Source organism: Brachionichthys hirsutus, chromosome 2 (assembly GCF_040956055.1).
Source record: "Brachionichthys hirsutus isolate HB-005 chromosome 2, CSIRO-AGI_Bhir_v1, whole genome shotgun sequence".
Lineage (NCBI taxonomy): Eukaryota > Metazoa > Chordata > Actinopteri > Lophiiformes > Brachionichthyidae > Brachionichthys > Brachionichthys hirsutus.
Window position 1 is genome coordinate 12286927 of NC_090898.1, and position 14683 is coordinate 12301609.

The 14683-nt window shown below is 44.0% G+C and overlaps 1 protein-coding gene across 1 annotated transcript in view; it reads right to left on the reverse strand.

Moving 5' to 3' along the window:
* Window positions 1–5516: 5516 nt before the first annotated feature.
* fgd (faciogenital dysplasia) overlaps window positions 5517–14683 on the reverse strand; it is a 38406-nt gene continuing 29239 nt past the window's right edge. The window contains exons 7-19 of the mRNA XM_068753437.1: window positions 13944–14100; window positions 13694–13832; window positions 12610–12668; window positions 11369–11515; window positions 11184–11276; window positions 11019–11098; window positions 10596–10626; window positions 9950–10054; window positions 9473–9526; window positions 8040–8141; window positions 7797–7925; window positions 6753–6893; window positions 5517–5899 (exon numbers count right to left, since the gene is read on the reverse strand). Of these exons, the coding sequence (XP_068609538.1) occupies window positions 5654–5899; window positions 6753–6893; window positions 7797–7925; window positions 8040–8141; window positions 9473–9526; window positions 9950–10054; window positions 10596–10626; window positions 11019–11098; window positions 11184–11276; window positions 11369–11515; window positions 12610–12668; window positions 13694–13832; window positions 13944–14100 (1483 nt within the window). The 3' untranslated portion in view covers window positions 5517–5653. The remainder of the gene's footprint in view (window positions 5900–6752; window positions 6894–7796; window positions 7926–8039; window positions 8142–9472; window positions 9527–9949; window positions 10055–10595; window positions 10627–11018; window positions 11099–11183; window positions 11277–11368; window positions 11516–12609; window positions 12669–13693; window positions 13833–13943; window positions 14101–14683) is intronic.

Consider the following 14683-nt stretch of genomic DNA (forward strand, 5'->3'; position numbering starts at 1 on the left):
ATAAAAAAATAACATTATTTCATGATGTTTTACTGCTACGTGCAACCAGATCCAAATCGTCTGGCGTCCAGGTTGAAATGAATTTCATGAGTCTGTGGAAGTTAATTCAGTCCAATCTAAAAGCAACACTTTCCTTCCACCTCAGTTTAATGTCATCGAGGATTCAGGGTGTGTGTGTGTGTGTGTGTGTGTGTGTGTGTGAGACGGTGTCTGATGTGAGTGATAAGTGTCTCCACAGACAGGGAACGTTTAAAGTCAGGAAGCAGAGGTCTGAGTTAGTGTCCTGGATGAATGTACAGTAAACCAAATCCACTGTTAGAAAACTATCATGTGCATCTCATGAAATGTGCAGTAAAAATTTAAACCATCTGTATACACTTGACATAATTCCTGTCCATCTCAGAGGTACAGACAGGAAATACATGCAGTAATTATCTGGACTTTCCAGATTCCAATTTGACTCTTTCTTTCTGGCAAACTATTTCCAGCCTACTTGGGCTCTTAACAGAACATTTGTCATGGCCTTGCTGCTCTTTGCATAGGGTTGGAGGAGTCTTTCTGCTATTGATTTCAGCCCGTAGGCGTTAAAAACGTATATCCTAAAAAAATAAAATATGTCCTCCGCTCTCTGAGATACGCCGGAAGTCAACCAGTCGCGTACTTTTTCATGAGTCATAGTATTGAATATTAATGACGATGTAGTTGGAAGGAAAGCACATTTCAGTACTTGAACGCATCCTTGTGAACTTTTACTTCATTCTTCAAACTCACCACATAAGAATATTTGACATTATCTTTAGTGGCAGACAAAGAGGAAAAAGACAGAGGAAGAAACAGAGGGGATGAAGGATGAAGACGTTTTTAAGTCAGCTACAAGCGTTTGAGTTTCCTCTGGTGAGCGCTGAAGAGATGGTTGCTACAGCAACTGAGAGTCTCAGCGGGTGTTGTTTGGACTCTCAGTGCCTTCCACTTCAGGCTTGGGAGCTCTATAGACTGTTCAATTCAATTGACGACCAAATGACTTGTTAATGAAACCTAGGACAATCGATAAGGCCTCTTTAACTGTTCCACAAAAGGAAAAAAAGCTGATATTGATCCTTGAACCTTTTTAGGTTCTCAGCATATTTCAGACTCTTGGTTCTTCAATAATTATTGTACTTCCTCTCGGTAAGTTCTGATGTCATCGAATGAACGCCCTGCAGAGTCTGTTTCATTTCATTCTGTCTGTTTCTGTCATTCATTTGCTGAAATGTGACATCTTTGTCTTGTGGGAGAGTTCTGGCCTGCTCAACCCCTACAATAACAAAATAGTCATCTGACCCCCCCCCCCCCCCAAAAAAAAAAACATGCAGTCAACCCTCTGCAGATTAGGGAAAGGCAAAGGCAAAGGCATGCCAGACCAGCCAGACCAGCCATATCAGCGTGCCACGGCTCTGCTGGTGGGGAGGAACCGTTCCATCACGCAGGTAATTAAGCAGAGCAGGAGGGGAACATCTTCCATTGCCAAAGGCCCGCTTATCACCGCTGCACAAAAACAGGCGACATATGGCCGGAGGTTTGGTCAGAGAAAACTGAAGGTGCCCTCTCTGAAAGCATCACATATATCGCATTGCTTCCTGTGAAATACGCCACATCCTCCAACTTTCTGCTACTGAGGCCAGAAGAAAAAGAGGACAATGCAGAAGCACAGACAGAGTCACCATACTACCCCGCAGGTTAGCTTAAGGGCTCACAGCCCTGTCTGCTTAGCCGTGTTAATATAACTGTTGTAACCGGGGACGACTCCCGGCGAGCAGCAGGGGCAGCCCAGCGGGGTCCTAAGACAACAAATAAAAGATCCTGCAGGGTGGCGTGAATGGATGTCCAGAATGCAAACAGGAGTCAACTGAAGGTAATTGGTTCAGCATGAGCATAGAAAACAGGACAAATGTGATCACAAAAGTGTGTGTGTGTGTGTGTGTGTGTGTATTAGCCGATAGCAAGTCCCCTCTCGGTAGAGTCTTGCAAATAAATAATATGCTAGCTGGGTGAACTTCTATAAAATAATATTGTTCTGCATCTTTCGTGTGCCTTTTTAGGTTATGTTTGTGCATGTGTGCCCCGTGATTTGGTTCAGCTGCAGCTCAGTTGACTTTGCATTTATATTCCTCTGCCAAATCTTAATCTCATTCTGACTCACCCTGTTCCAACAGCCAATATTTCATTTGTTTCTTTCTGAGGGATTCACGTGCTGCCGTGTTGATCCAATGTCCTGTCACAACGTTCAGTACAAGCTGGTGAGATTTTAGATACCAGTCCCAATCAGCCAGAGGAGCCAGCATTCAATACGGGTTAATTCTTTTTGCATTAAAGTTCACATTCTGTCATCAGAAAAATAAGCGTGAAGCTCTTTATATTATCTAGAAGAGTTAGGAAGGAAGGAATGCAAAATACAATTTGATTCGACGATGTAATGCTTTTTAATGGGAGGGACATGACAAGGAAGAGAAGAAGAAAGTATGTATAAATTTGCGTCACCCCCTTTCATCTAATGCTGCAGTTGGTGACAGACTCAAGTCTTATTTCCAGAGAACAAAACACAAGAACGACAGGAAACGGTTGCAACCGCTTCCTTCACAGGAATGAGAACTGTGTCTTTGTTCACAACAGACTGATAGTAAAACGATATCAATATTAAAAATCTTTTAATTCTTTTATAATCTGACTATTGCAATTAGATCAGCACGACGAACACTATTAATTTTGACCAACTTCATATAAAGTGGTCAAAACATTTAATTTAAGCTATTTTAACTCTTTATTTTAATCATCAAAAACTTTATTGTTATGTAAATATCTTGGCAATTCTCTGATAACTCTCTTTCCACCTCCACAGTTTTGGGACAAACTGATATTCTTAACATGCATAAAATGTCAATCAACACACAAATCAAAAGGAATAAAACATTTGTTGTCTCACATGATTATTTACTTTGCATATTTTGTCCTCAAATAGAGTCCCACATGGATTATCGCCAGAAGGGGAGGGACTTTGCCTCTGTATGTGAAGGTGTAGGGGTTAAATAGGTTATTCCACTTCCTCCAAACACACGTCATCATGTTTGTGAGTCCAATGGATTTCTAACATCGGTTCAAAGATCACTGCCTTTTGGGATTATCTCAGAGGCCTGTGCTCTTGATGAATGGAGCAATTAAGCGAAGCCCTAGAGGTCAAATTGACCTTTCCGAGTCCCTTCCACTGCAACTTCGATGATGTCACCTGAGAGAGAGTGAGGTGGTTAAAAAAAAAAAACTCAACAGCCACTAACCAACAACTGTGAAGAGGAAAATGCCATTTAGTTTGCCCAACAACTAAAATTCCAATTTTACTCTTGGGAAAAGAACAACTCACGGAAAAATTATCTAATATGTTAGAAATAAAAGCAACAACATGAAGACTTCAGTTTCCAGGGAGAGGACTCTGGAGAGATGATGAGAGGCTTATCTCATAGTGGGCTCCGTCCCGGAGCCGATACAGCACCCACCCCTGCACCACTCTGTTCCAGATGTACAGCCTGCAAAACTATGACAGGAAGGAGGCCGTCAGCAGTTTGCTCTCTATCTCTGCACCATAACTCAACTCCACGGAGTCCCCAGAACTACCAACTCATCCTCTCAAATCTCAGCGTTTTCTTGTTGAATAAATAACAACCATCGATAGCTGTCCGGTCTCCTTTCCTTTGCAAAAGAAGCACATTAAAACCTGAAAAACAAGTGTGGTGGCTGCAAAGCAAAGACGGAATACAGAGAGGGAGGATGAAACAGAATTAAATCAAGATGCAGAGAAATACACCCTTTCCACACCTTATTTCGTGTGTACACACACACACACACACACACATATCTGAGATCAGTCGTATTTCAAGTACCCAACCCATCTCGGGGACTTTCCTGTACGGTAGTCTATATATTTCCTGTCTGTTCAGCGACACACCCTGCATTCTGTACATGCAAATATGCATTACACCGAAGACCAGCGTAAAATAAAACCTGTGATTGTAGAATTAGTTTTTGCACCACAGCTTTAGCAGCACATGCGAGATATCTGGAATGCAATGATGTGGCTCTCTAGAATAATCCTCAGGCATCAAATCTAATAAAATAAAAGGAAGGTCAGTGTTGTTCGTGTGCTGACGGCTGGCTTCACAAAGCAGCCAGCGCGTTCTTGAAAAAGACCATGTGCTCGACTTCGTCAGGATCACCGACTTTGTTCCCTGTTGCTATGGATTTGTTTTTTGTTCCCCCAGCCACTTTATATTCACGTCAAAACGCTACTCTATTTATGGTTTCTGAACTCAAGAATAAAGGAGAAGACGAGCCCGGTAAATAAGTGAAGATCTCGTTGGACACAGCGGTGCTGAATGAATCACGTCTTTATTGATGATATGCTCGACTGCTTTTCCACTGGTCACAATCCATGTTTAAAACACTCATCGCTGACTCTGCCCACTTACAGCACAACAAGAACTAATCCTGCAGCGCAGAGAGACGGGCAGAGGACACAGTACATAAATATGAGTGAGTTTACATGCACCAGAGACCCGACGACGGCTTTGCTTTTTGTTGTTGTTATTGTTTATCTCTGCTTAAAGCCTGGGCTAGATGTGTGTGTGTGTGTGTGTGTGTGTGGGGGGGGGGGGGGGGGGGGGGTACTTGGGTACTTACGGAGCGGTACTTGGTTTTTCATCACATCACCAACGGTAGAGATGCAAAGCGAATGTTTGCTACGCTGAGAGAGAGTGGTTTATTTTAACCGTGTGTAGGAGCTGAATCAGCAGGACGGGGTCAGATCTGAACGTGTCGAATACCTTCGGCTGAAATCACAATATCGAGGAAATACTGCACGAAGGAGACTCTGATTAAAGGTGTCAGAACCGGCGGTGATGGCAGGGAGTCGTGAGGGAGATGGGAACTGACAGTAGGAGCATCAAGTGGCCAGCCACAAGCTTACACGACTCTATGTCTCTTTAAGTTAAAACGTCTGTTTTTTTTTTTACTCTTTGTTTCCTTACATCGCATAATAGTATACATTTTGTACAAAAGCCACCGAACTGCCGCTGCGGCGCCAGCAGGATGAAGAGTTGGCGCAAGGTTTCTTACACTAACATTCAATACTTAAACACGGGAGGGGATTTGCTGGAAAACGCACACACACACACACACACCATACTGTCGCACAAACGGCGAGACCAACACGAGGTTTAATGCTTCACAACAAAGTCTCTTAATGTACAAGGAACTTCAACCTTTAAAAAAAAAAATTCATAGAGGATCGTATTTAAAGTGTGTTACAAATAAAAGATTTTGGTTCTCTCCGGCTGAGAGGGAAACAAGGAGAGAACTAAAATATCCTAACCACGCATACGGGACGTAGAGTGGTGACGGCGGCTTCATGGCACGGTCCTTCTCGTTTCTGTGTGTGTGTGTGTGTGTGTGTGTGAAGGAGGATGGAGAGACGAGTGAGATTGGAGTGGCATCGGACCAAGTGGTCCTTTCAAAGGGTAAAAAACAAAAAGTGCTAAGGTAAAGTGAATTCAAGTAATGTGTTCTAATACACAGGAGAGGGAGGGAGGGAGGAGGGAGGAGGGAGGAGGGAGAGTCTCCTTCATGGCCGCTACTGGCTCTTCCTGTGTTCGGCGAGGCTCATCGATGCATCTGCGTTTGTTTCTCCGCAGGCGGCTTTGGAAAGGACGTCCAGCCACTTGGTCTGGAGTTCTGCATCTTGGGCACTTAAAAGCAACGTTTGCTGGGTGTGACTCAGCCGCAGCGCAAACTTTGTCTCAGATTTGTCACCTCCCGACGGCGGAACCGCGCTCACTTCGAACCCGGGAAGAGGCACCGCCCGTGACCCTTTGGAATCCTGCACAAATCAGGAAAAATATGGTAAGAGGAGAGAGGAAACTCAGCGCTGATGCAGCAGGCGACAGCTCGGCTCTTCAGTTGCAGGAGAATATATTCCACCAGTAGCGTAACCCCCCCCCCCTCTGTCTTTCTGCATAATCAGGAAATGCTCATCCAACTCTCGTTAATCCTAATCTTTGGAATGGCATCTTTCTGCAGCAGGATTGGGATATTAGTCTTGGAAATGAAACTAGGGGACGCTTTAACAGGCTGACTTCCCTTCTGTGCCATCCAACGAACCCCAGCGCAAAGCTCTTCCAAAACACGATTGCTTTGGGAATCGTTTTATTTCTAGCAAATATGTAAATCCCTCATTATCTGCACCCCCCCCCCCCCGGATTTTCTGAGCTGATTTTTTTTTTTTTGCTACATACGGATCCGGACTCTTGTAAATTCAAACAGTTACTTCATCCGGTCAGGTTGAACGAAACGCTGGTCGCCCTGTGGAGTAGGTGAACCCGAGGTCAGACTCAGGACGGCTAAATCCTCCTGGCCCAAATCTACACGGCAAAGACAGCACAGTCAGCCCGGCACAGGCGGGATCGGATAGATCTAATTCACAAATACTCAAGCTCTACACTGTCCAGATGTCCTGCTGCAAAAGGACAAAGTGGAGCAGGATGTTGAGAAAGGCCAGACGGGCGTAACAAGAGAATGGGTGGATAATGTGACCGCAGGGCATTTACTTAAAATCTATAAATCCCTAAATTCATGAAAAGGCGGTGTGTTTCATCATTAAAAGCTTTCACAATCTCCAGAGTGTGCGTGTGCGTGTGTGTGTGTGTGTGTGTGTGTGGTGTGGTGACGCTTACCTGTCCACTGCTCTGCAGGTACAGCACCAGCGGCTCGGTTTTGGTGACAGCCACCCACATCTTGGCCCAGTTCTTCCCTTTCTCCTGGACTTGAAGGTGGCCGCACAGCAGGCAGCTTTCCCCAGATAAAGATGTCTGCCGCTACGAACACACACAAGACGCCACACACAGTCCACATGTAAGAAAAAAGACAAAGTAGAGCTGAGATAATAAAGAAAAAGAAGAATACAAATCCCTGTAAGACAGTCGGATAGTGATTTATGGACAATTCATTCATTGCGTATTTATTTGAGTAAAACAAATCCAACCTTTCCTTTCTCGAGTTTTTCCTCGACATGTAAAATATTGCCTGTCGTCATTATTCAATTGTAACCCATCTGCATTATTTAGGGGATTCGCTGAGCAGCAGACAAATCGTCCACTGTCCATTATGTAACGACCATGTAGGACACGGTGTCGTTTCACCAGGCACAGGCGTTAAATCTCCTGCGCCTCATCGGCAGGCCCTCCTGTGGTCTACAGCGCCCCCATGTGGCGACCCACTGCTCTGCCTTTCTCATGGAGAAGGTGGGAATATTAATGTCTAGAATAATCAACGATGGTACATATAATTAGAACGGACGCCACATTTTCAATGAAACAGGAGCAGATTCATCCCCAACATCCCAGACAGACAGACAGACAGACAGACAGACAGGCAGACGCTGACGCAGCAAGACAGCTGAATCGGCTGAGATGGCTGGTCTGCCTTAGATCTGATTACGATGACTCATCAGAGGTGCATCCAGTTGATCGGGCAGCGCTAATTCACAAATGCAAAGGTGCACAACGTGCGTTTCTGTCCGTGCAATTATGTCAGTGGGGTTTAGCATTCAGCAGAGACCGTGCTCGACTTATAGAGCAGACGCGGTGCTCCTTTCTTTTCTTTGTCAGAGGTGCAGTTCGTATGGGGAACCCCGGTTGACACCGACTGCTATGAACTGAGGCAGAAAAATAGACCACAGTGCTGCATGCTGCTGAAGGTTTCGTTGAGCAGCATCTCACCTCGGGCGCAGCATTCTTCTTCCTCTCGCTAACTCCTAGAGTCTCCAGGCTGAGGCTGGCTTCAAAACACTCGGGGCACACGCGGCTCGTTTTGTTGTCCAGGGTCTTTGAGCACTTTGCACAGATGGCCTGAGGAAGGAGACAAAGGTGTTAAGAGTTAATTGTCTCAAATACATTACCCCCCCCTCCATCTTGACATGTCTACATCCCAGTAAAATGCCCCCTCGTTCCATCTGTGCTCACCGCGCCGCAGGACTTGCAGTGATGTTTGCGCTTCGTGAAATTGAAGCTCTCGTTGCAGCCTTTGCATGTTTGCTTCTCTTTCTCCTTTTTCCTGGAACTCTTCTGGAAAATAAAGTGGAGGAAAAAAAAAATACACAAGAGTCACGAGTCAAGGTCTTGCTTGGCCTGTTCAGTAGCGCAAGTGAAGCTAAAGGAATGTCTGTCGGCCAGGCTTGTACATTCCGGTTTTCTGTTTCTCCTTGGCATTAACGCAGAAATGCTGTTCTCAAAAAGACAACAAAAGAAGGGAGACTGGAGCAGCACTAACTGCTGCTCCAGGGGCATCGCAGGACAAAGACATTCTCATCCTCCAACATGACAGCAACAGTATGGTAAATGAGGAACAAATGATTTGTCTTATTTAGCTGAGAGAAAGCAGATGGATCCATTACTATTGCCAACTCAGCATTCATCATCCTCACAACATTGATCCAGCCTCAACCTCTAAGAATAACCATCAGAAAATGTCTGTCACAGAAAAGCCCCAAACACATCAATCAGTTCATTGTTTTTAATCGATTAAAGAATGATGCTGTTGTTGCTCGGCGTAATCTGGAACTGGCTTGGCGTAATCTGGAACTGGGGAACACTCGTTCCAGATTAGCTAAATGCTTTTAACTGTTCCTAAGTCACACATTGTTTTCCATTCAAAACAGGAATAGCTGTTGTCTCTTGACGTCTTGACCAGTTCCTGATGATGGACTTAAAAATAGAAGCTTGAATGCTAAAAGGAAAAAAATCTCAGCAATGCCTTTGCTAACTTCAGGAGTAAATCTCGCTTCATACACCAAAAAAAATAGAAAATGAACAGAATTTGTTAAAATAAGTACAGATAGAGCTTTTCCAAAACTGATTTTATCGCGCATAATAACTGGAATAAAAGAGTCAACGTTAAAAGAAATCTGTTTGTGATAATCTGACTGCAATGGAAGTACACTACACACCAAACACACCAAACAATCATAAATCTAATAACTAATCAATAAAGAGACAATAAATAGAGCGTGGAAGAGAAAAGGGAATAATAGGATGCCAGTAACTATTTCTGCCCTGGTTCCCCCCGATGTTTAATGCTTAATGCTACCAAATGACATTTCCAGATACAATCACCACTGATTATTTTCAAACCAATAACTCACACTATCAACACTGTAAAAGTTAAAATACAAGAAAGAAAAAAAGAAAAATTTGAGGAGATAACACCTTAATACTCGGGATCTGTCCATGCAGACAGATAATACTAAAAAACAAGAACATTAATCTCATAAGACCTAACATGTAAAATCTTTTTGTTTTAGAGGTTTTGTTTTGGCTGAATGCAAACTCCAACGAGTACCTGCAGCATGCCAGGAGACAAAAAGTGTAATGACTATAGAAACATGATGGCGCCTCACCCTTTCATGTAGTCTTTCACCATCTGAATCCATGGACGTGTTGCACCAGGGACCCTGAGGAGGAGGAGAGCATGACATTGAGCACCAGAGGCTTCTTCCTGCAGTTACCGGTCTCGGCCACTAGGTGTCAGGCAGGACCTTGCTATCTAATCCCTGTGTCAAATTACATCTGGCTTGTGTCCAGATCCAGCCAGCCCAAAAGTGGGTCAAAGCAGATCCATAAGAGTTTTGTATACACTTAAACTTCGGCTTTCCCTATTAGGTCACGAGAGGAGACTGTGAAAAGAAAGAGCTTCTTTCTGCGTGTGTTTTGTGGGTACTCCAACATCCATAGATGGAGAGCTGTTGAGCCAGACAAAGCCCAGACTATGACAAGCTCGTTTGGTGTGCCGCCAGCCTGTCATGATTTATTACACAGGATGACACCACTGACTGACTGATCAATGAACCGCCTGAGCGAAAGCGACCGAGACTGACCGGTGAATCGGGAATGTGGTCGTCCTCCCTCGAGAAGGAGCTGTTGAACGCCTTGTTGAACGTTTCACTGTTTTGTTTGTGCCGTTCGATGGTAGCCAGGATCACCTGATGGCCATGAAAGATTTAGAGGACAGAGAAGGAAGGGACAGATCAAAGGACGAGGGGAAATCCAAAAAAAGAAGAGAATCATCAGCCACATCTGTATTTAAATACTTTATATTTAAAATGATCTTATATTGCAGCTTAAGAGACCTGCACAGCTGCATCCTGTCTAAGCAACTACTACCTTAATTTATTTTATCCTCTCTTTCTGTCATAGAAGCAAAAAAAAAAAAAAACTCCCAAACCCTGCTCTGATATTCCCCTCCCCCTTCCAGACTGCAACATGTTTAATCAGCTTTGCTCTGCTGTAATGGGCTAAATGTGCAATAATGAGTCGTTTAATTAGATAAGACAATTCCCAAACACACTGAATGAGTGTGGGGAGTAAATATTGGCTAATCCCATTCTCTAATAAAGGAGGAACAGCCAAAGGAACAGACAGAACTGCGTCCGTGACAGTCAGACGGCGCGTGTACAAATTGTATTTGCGTGTCTGCACTCTGCACTAGCATTATATGTGTGAACATGTGTGTGCGATCCTTGCCTGAATCCAGTCTTCTTTTTCTTCAGCTGTTCTGTAAAGCAAATAAAAGAAAGTTATGAACGTGAAACAGAACAATTAGACAATCTGTCCACATTATAATATACGGAAGTGTATTCCTGCCACAGCAAAAAAATAAATAAAATAGAGATCAGTATCATGTTACAACGTGACATTTAACATGTGGCAGCAATACGCTGCCGTAATAGTGCATGAATATTAAAATAAAAAAGCAAAATATTAATTAAATCTGTGCAAAAAAATAAAGAAAAAGAAAAAAAGAAGCAGAAACAAATTCCAGGCTATATGTAGCAGCATCGGTTTGGGTTTCTAAAACATACTTAACTAGTTACCTAGTTAGACATGTTTCACGTTTCACTTCAGACTGCACAATCGATCTCTGGTGGTGGATTGAAATGTCTTTACCTGGCTTGAAGCTCCAACGATCGCTGCTTGCCAATGATGGCAAATGTGTGGGGAAGGTTCTGCTTCACATTCTGCTGCACCTGAGGTCAAGGACATGGAAGAAACTTGAGTCGCATCCAGCAGGAAAGACAAATACAAAAGGAGGAATGAAAAGCAGACGCGCACCTCCATGCCAGCGATGTCGATCTTCTCTCTCACGCTGAACTTCTGTCCCATCAGTCTTAGTTTAGGCACGCAGTAGAGCACCATATTGTTGAACTACATCGGGATGCACAACATAAATCCATTCCATAAGCAAAGATCCTCCGATAGTGTGACATTCCTTCATCTCAACGCTTCCGTTGTCTCACCAGGTAGAGGTATCTGTCTTGTGCTGTTCCATTTTTGGCTGACATCTTCTTGATGTGCCCCTCTTTAATGAGCTCATTGGCCGGGTTAACTATATCCTCTTCTCCTCCAAGCCTCTCGTAAACTTCCAGCAGCTTGTGCATCTTCTCCTGCAAAAGACGCACCGACAGGAAGATGAGGAAAGCAGAGGAAGAAAAGCCAGGAAGGCACCTGAAAGGGGGGTCCGGGCTGAGAAAGCCAGACAATGGAAGAATGCCACGCATTCAGAGGGTTCTCTAGTGAGACATGATGCAGATGTTGCATTTCTTTATTGATTCACAAACATATTTGTCTGCTTACGCTGTTTGAGGGATGTGAGAAATGCAATCTGCATGGCCAGACAGAGGAAATAGGTAAAGCGGATGAGTGTAAAAAAAAAAAAAAAAAAAAAAGCCCCCTAAAACATCAGGCTTCCGCAAGCTGTGAAACTTCAGGCAGGAAATGGCAACTTCCTGTCTGTACTAATTCAATTGGTTCACCCGCTCAGACACACACTTGCAGCAACATCGCTTTGATTGGATAACGGGTTTAGCAGAAAACAGTCTGGAAAGAAATGATAGCAAAGAGAGATGAGAACCGTCAGAAGCAGGTCGCCGTGCCAACGGGCAGATTCATAGGCAGAGCAGCCGTAGTAGCAAACTGCTTCCCTGTCATAGGTCAGTTTCCTGAAGACACTGTGCACCCCCTTTTCATCATTTAAAATTCATTTTGTCATATCATTCTAATGCATGCCTGAATACAGGAATTTCTTTTTTTTAAACAGGTCTTTTCAGACAAAATCAGTAAAAGTTATTCTTTAGACCGTCTTCATTATGATGGTGACGGACATGCAAGATGAACGGGAAAACCATTGAATGATTTTTGGGATTCATTGCCCAAATTAACCATATCCTGGACTACGTCATGATGTTTGATTAAAATTGTGGGAAATGTAAATTTTAACTGTTGCGTAGTGGTTAGCACTGTCGCCTCAAGGCAAGAAGGTACCGGGTTCGCATACTATCTGTGCGGCGTTTTGCATGTTCTCCCAGTGTCTGCGTGGGTTTCCTCCCACCTCCAAAAAAAACAGGTGAATTGATTACTCCAAATTGTCTGTGCATGAATGGCTGTCTGTCTCTGTGTGGCCCCGCGATGCGCTGGCGACGCATTCGGGGTGTACCCCCGCCTCTCGCCCGTAGCAAGCAAGAAAAAAAGCCAGCCTTACCATTTTCCTTATTGCCGCATTGGAATGGTTAGCTGCAGTCGAGATTAGCTCCAGGGCCTCTGTGACACAGAACAGTAAGCAGGTCAACATCAATATTCCTGTTCCCCAAACAAAATTGTGTTGCATAAATCCGGCCTTCAGATTATCAGAGTTAAACTGTGTTTCTGTTTTGCAGTCGCATAAACGCACGCACAAATAATACACCATGAGAATAAAAATACGAAATGATAAACAGTCAGGGTTTAACATTTTTACATTTACACCTGAGTCAGACGTCTTAAATCATGGCCTACATAAACAGGAGGGACACACAGCTGGAGGGAAAAGAAGCCAGACCGTCTCTCAAGTGTTTTTCAGCTGGACTGGATGTGAGAGGAGCTCAAACAACATGGCGGAGTGAAGCTAATACTTCAGGGAAAGCAGCGCTGTGGGAGGACGTTTAAAATGTAATCTTTGGTTTTAAGAGCGATGCGCTGACATGAAACGTGCAGATGGACGTAAACACAGAACTCGAAGCCCGGACGGGACCCGACTCATCTGTCAGACGTGCTGCGCCCCTCATGTCCCGCGGCGCCTGCTTAGATCACTGGACCAGCAGCTTTTAGTTGGGCTGAGATAGCAGCCACTTATAATTGGCAGAACCTAATCTCTAGGATTGATCCCCCCCTCCAGATTAGGTCACTCCTGGTCTTTCCTCATTGGTGTTTTTTTGATCATTGACCCAGCAAGATGTTTAAGATGATGCTCGCATCTCTGGTTGTTTTCTACTCGTTTTTAAATGTGCTTTTTCCACCTTAATATTGCAACACATGCCAGAGGTTGTTTGGGCTCTTTCTGACCCCTGAGGTGGTTTTGCCAACCCTCACCATTCACATTCAGGGAGGAGAACAGCCATCGTGGCTAAAAATATCTATTCTGTGTACAATTACAAAGCCTACCCTTACAGTACAGGCTGAGCCATCACTGAGGTTATTTTCATTTTCGCGATTAAACACGACATCAGAAAAGGAACATTCGTCTGAAGCGGATCAGTCAGGACCGAGCAGAGGACGCATCCCAGTAGGAAGATGGTGCCACGTCTTACTCTCGGCGTCTTTTCGGTCCAGACCATCATCGGGCAGCTTCTTCAGGTAGTCTTTGAGCAGCAACTCGTAGCGAGGAATCCTTTGGACCGGTTCCAGCATGTGGTGCTGCAATGTCAGGTTCCCACACACGTCCTGTTTCTGGGAGTTTACATACAAAAACAAACTGGTTTTAATTGCCGATGGAATTGTGAATGGAAGCTGGGGGGTGGGGGGGGGTGGGGGCACAAACATCTACACACAGACACCTACTTGCACATTCTGGACCACGCTCTTGAACTGTGAAGACCGCTGTGTCCAGGCGTTGACCAGGTCCATGGCTCGGTCAAAGTTCTTCACATATTCGCCGTACATCTTCATGAACGGAGCCAGTTTCTGGAGGATGTCTCCGATGCGTGGGTTGGAGTCCCTGAAGAGAACACAACAAACAGTCTGTTTAAAGCAGAGGCGGATTCCTGAAACCCAATAAGGACACGTCTCACAGCACGTTTGACTTCTTGCAGAGATTAAGGCTGCAGTACTACAGGTCTGGTTTTTTTTTATATTGAATGCTGTTTATGTTTAGAAATGCAAATGCGAATAATAATGCAATTTGCAGCGTCTTTTAAATCTGCAGGGAGAACAGACCGCAGTTCATTTTTCAACCTCATAAATTGAGGTCGGGTTAATTGAGAGTTTTCTTCAGATAGCACAGTTACAAATTCTTTCTAGATATTTGAACATTTTGACACCAACAAAGGTTATGCTGCCATAGATATAAGGAGGCAGCGTGTGCTGGTGTCAGAAGTATGAAACAAATGAACATGCAATTTAAAAGAATCTTTTTTTTTTTACTAATTTCAGGAAAATACTTTGAGACGACCGATGAATCCTTTTATAATCACATCAGTCTGCAGCTTTCTCTTGGCTGTTTTTAGGTTGTTGTTGTTTTTTTAATCATACACATTCTAATGCGTTTTAGAGAATAATAATCCATTGGGCGCAGGTGAATT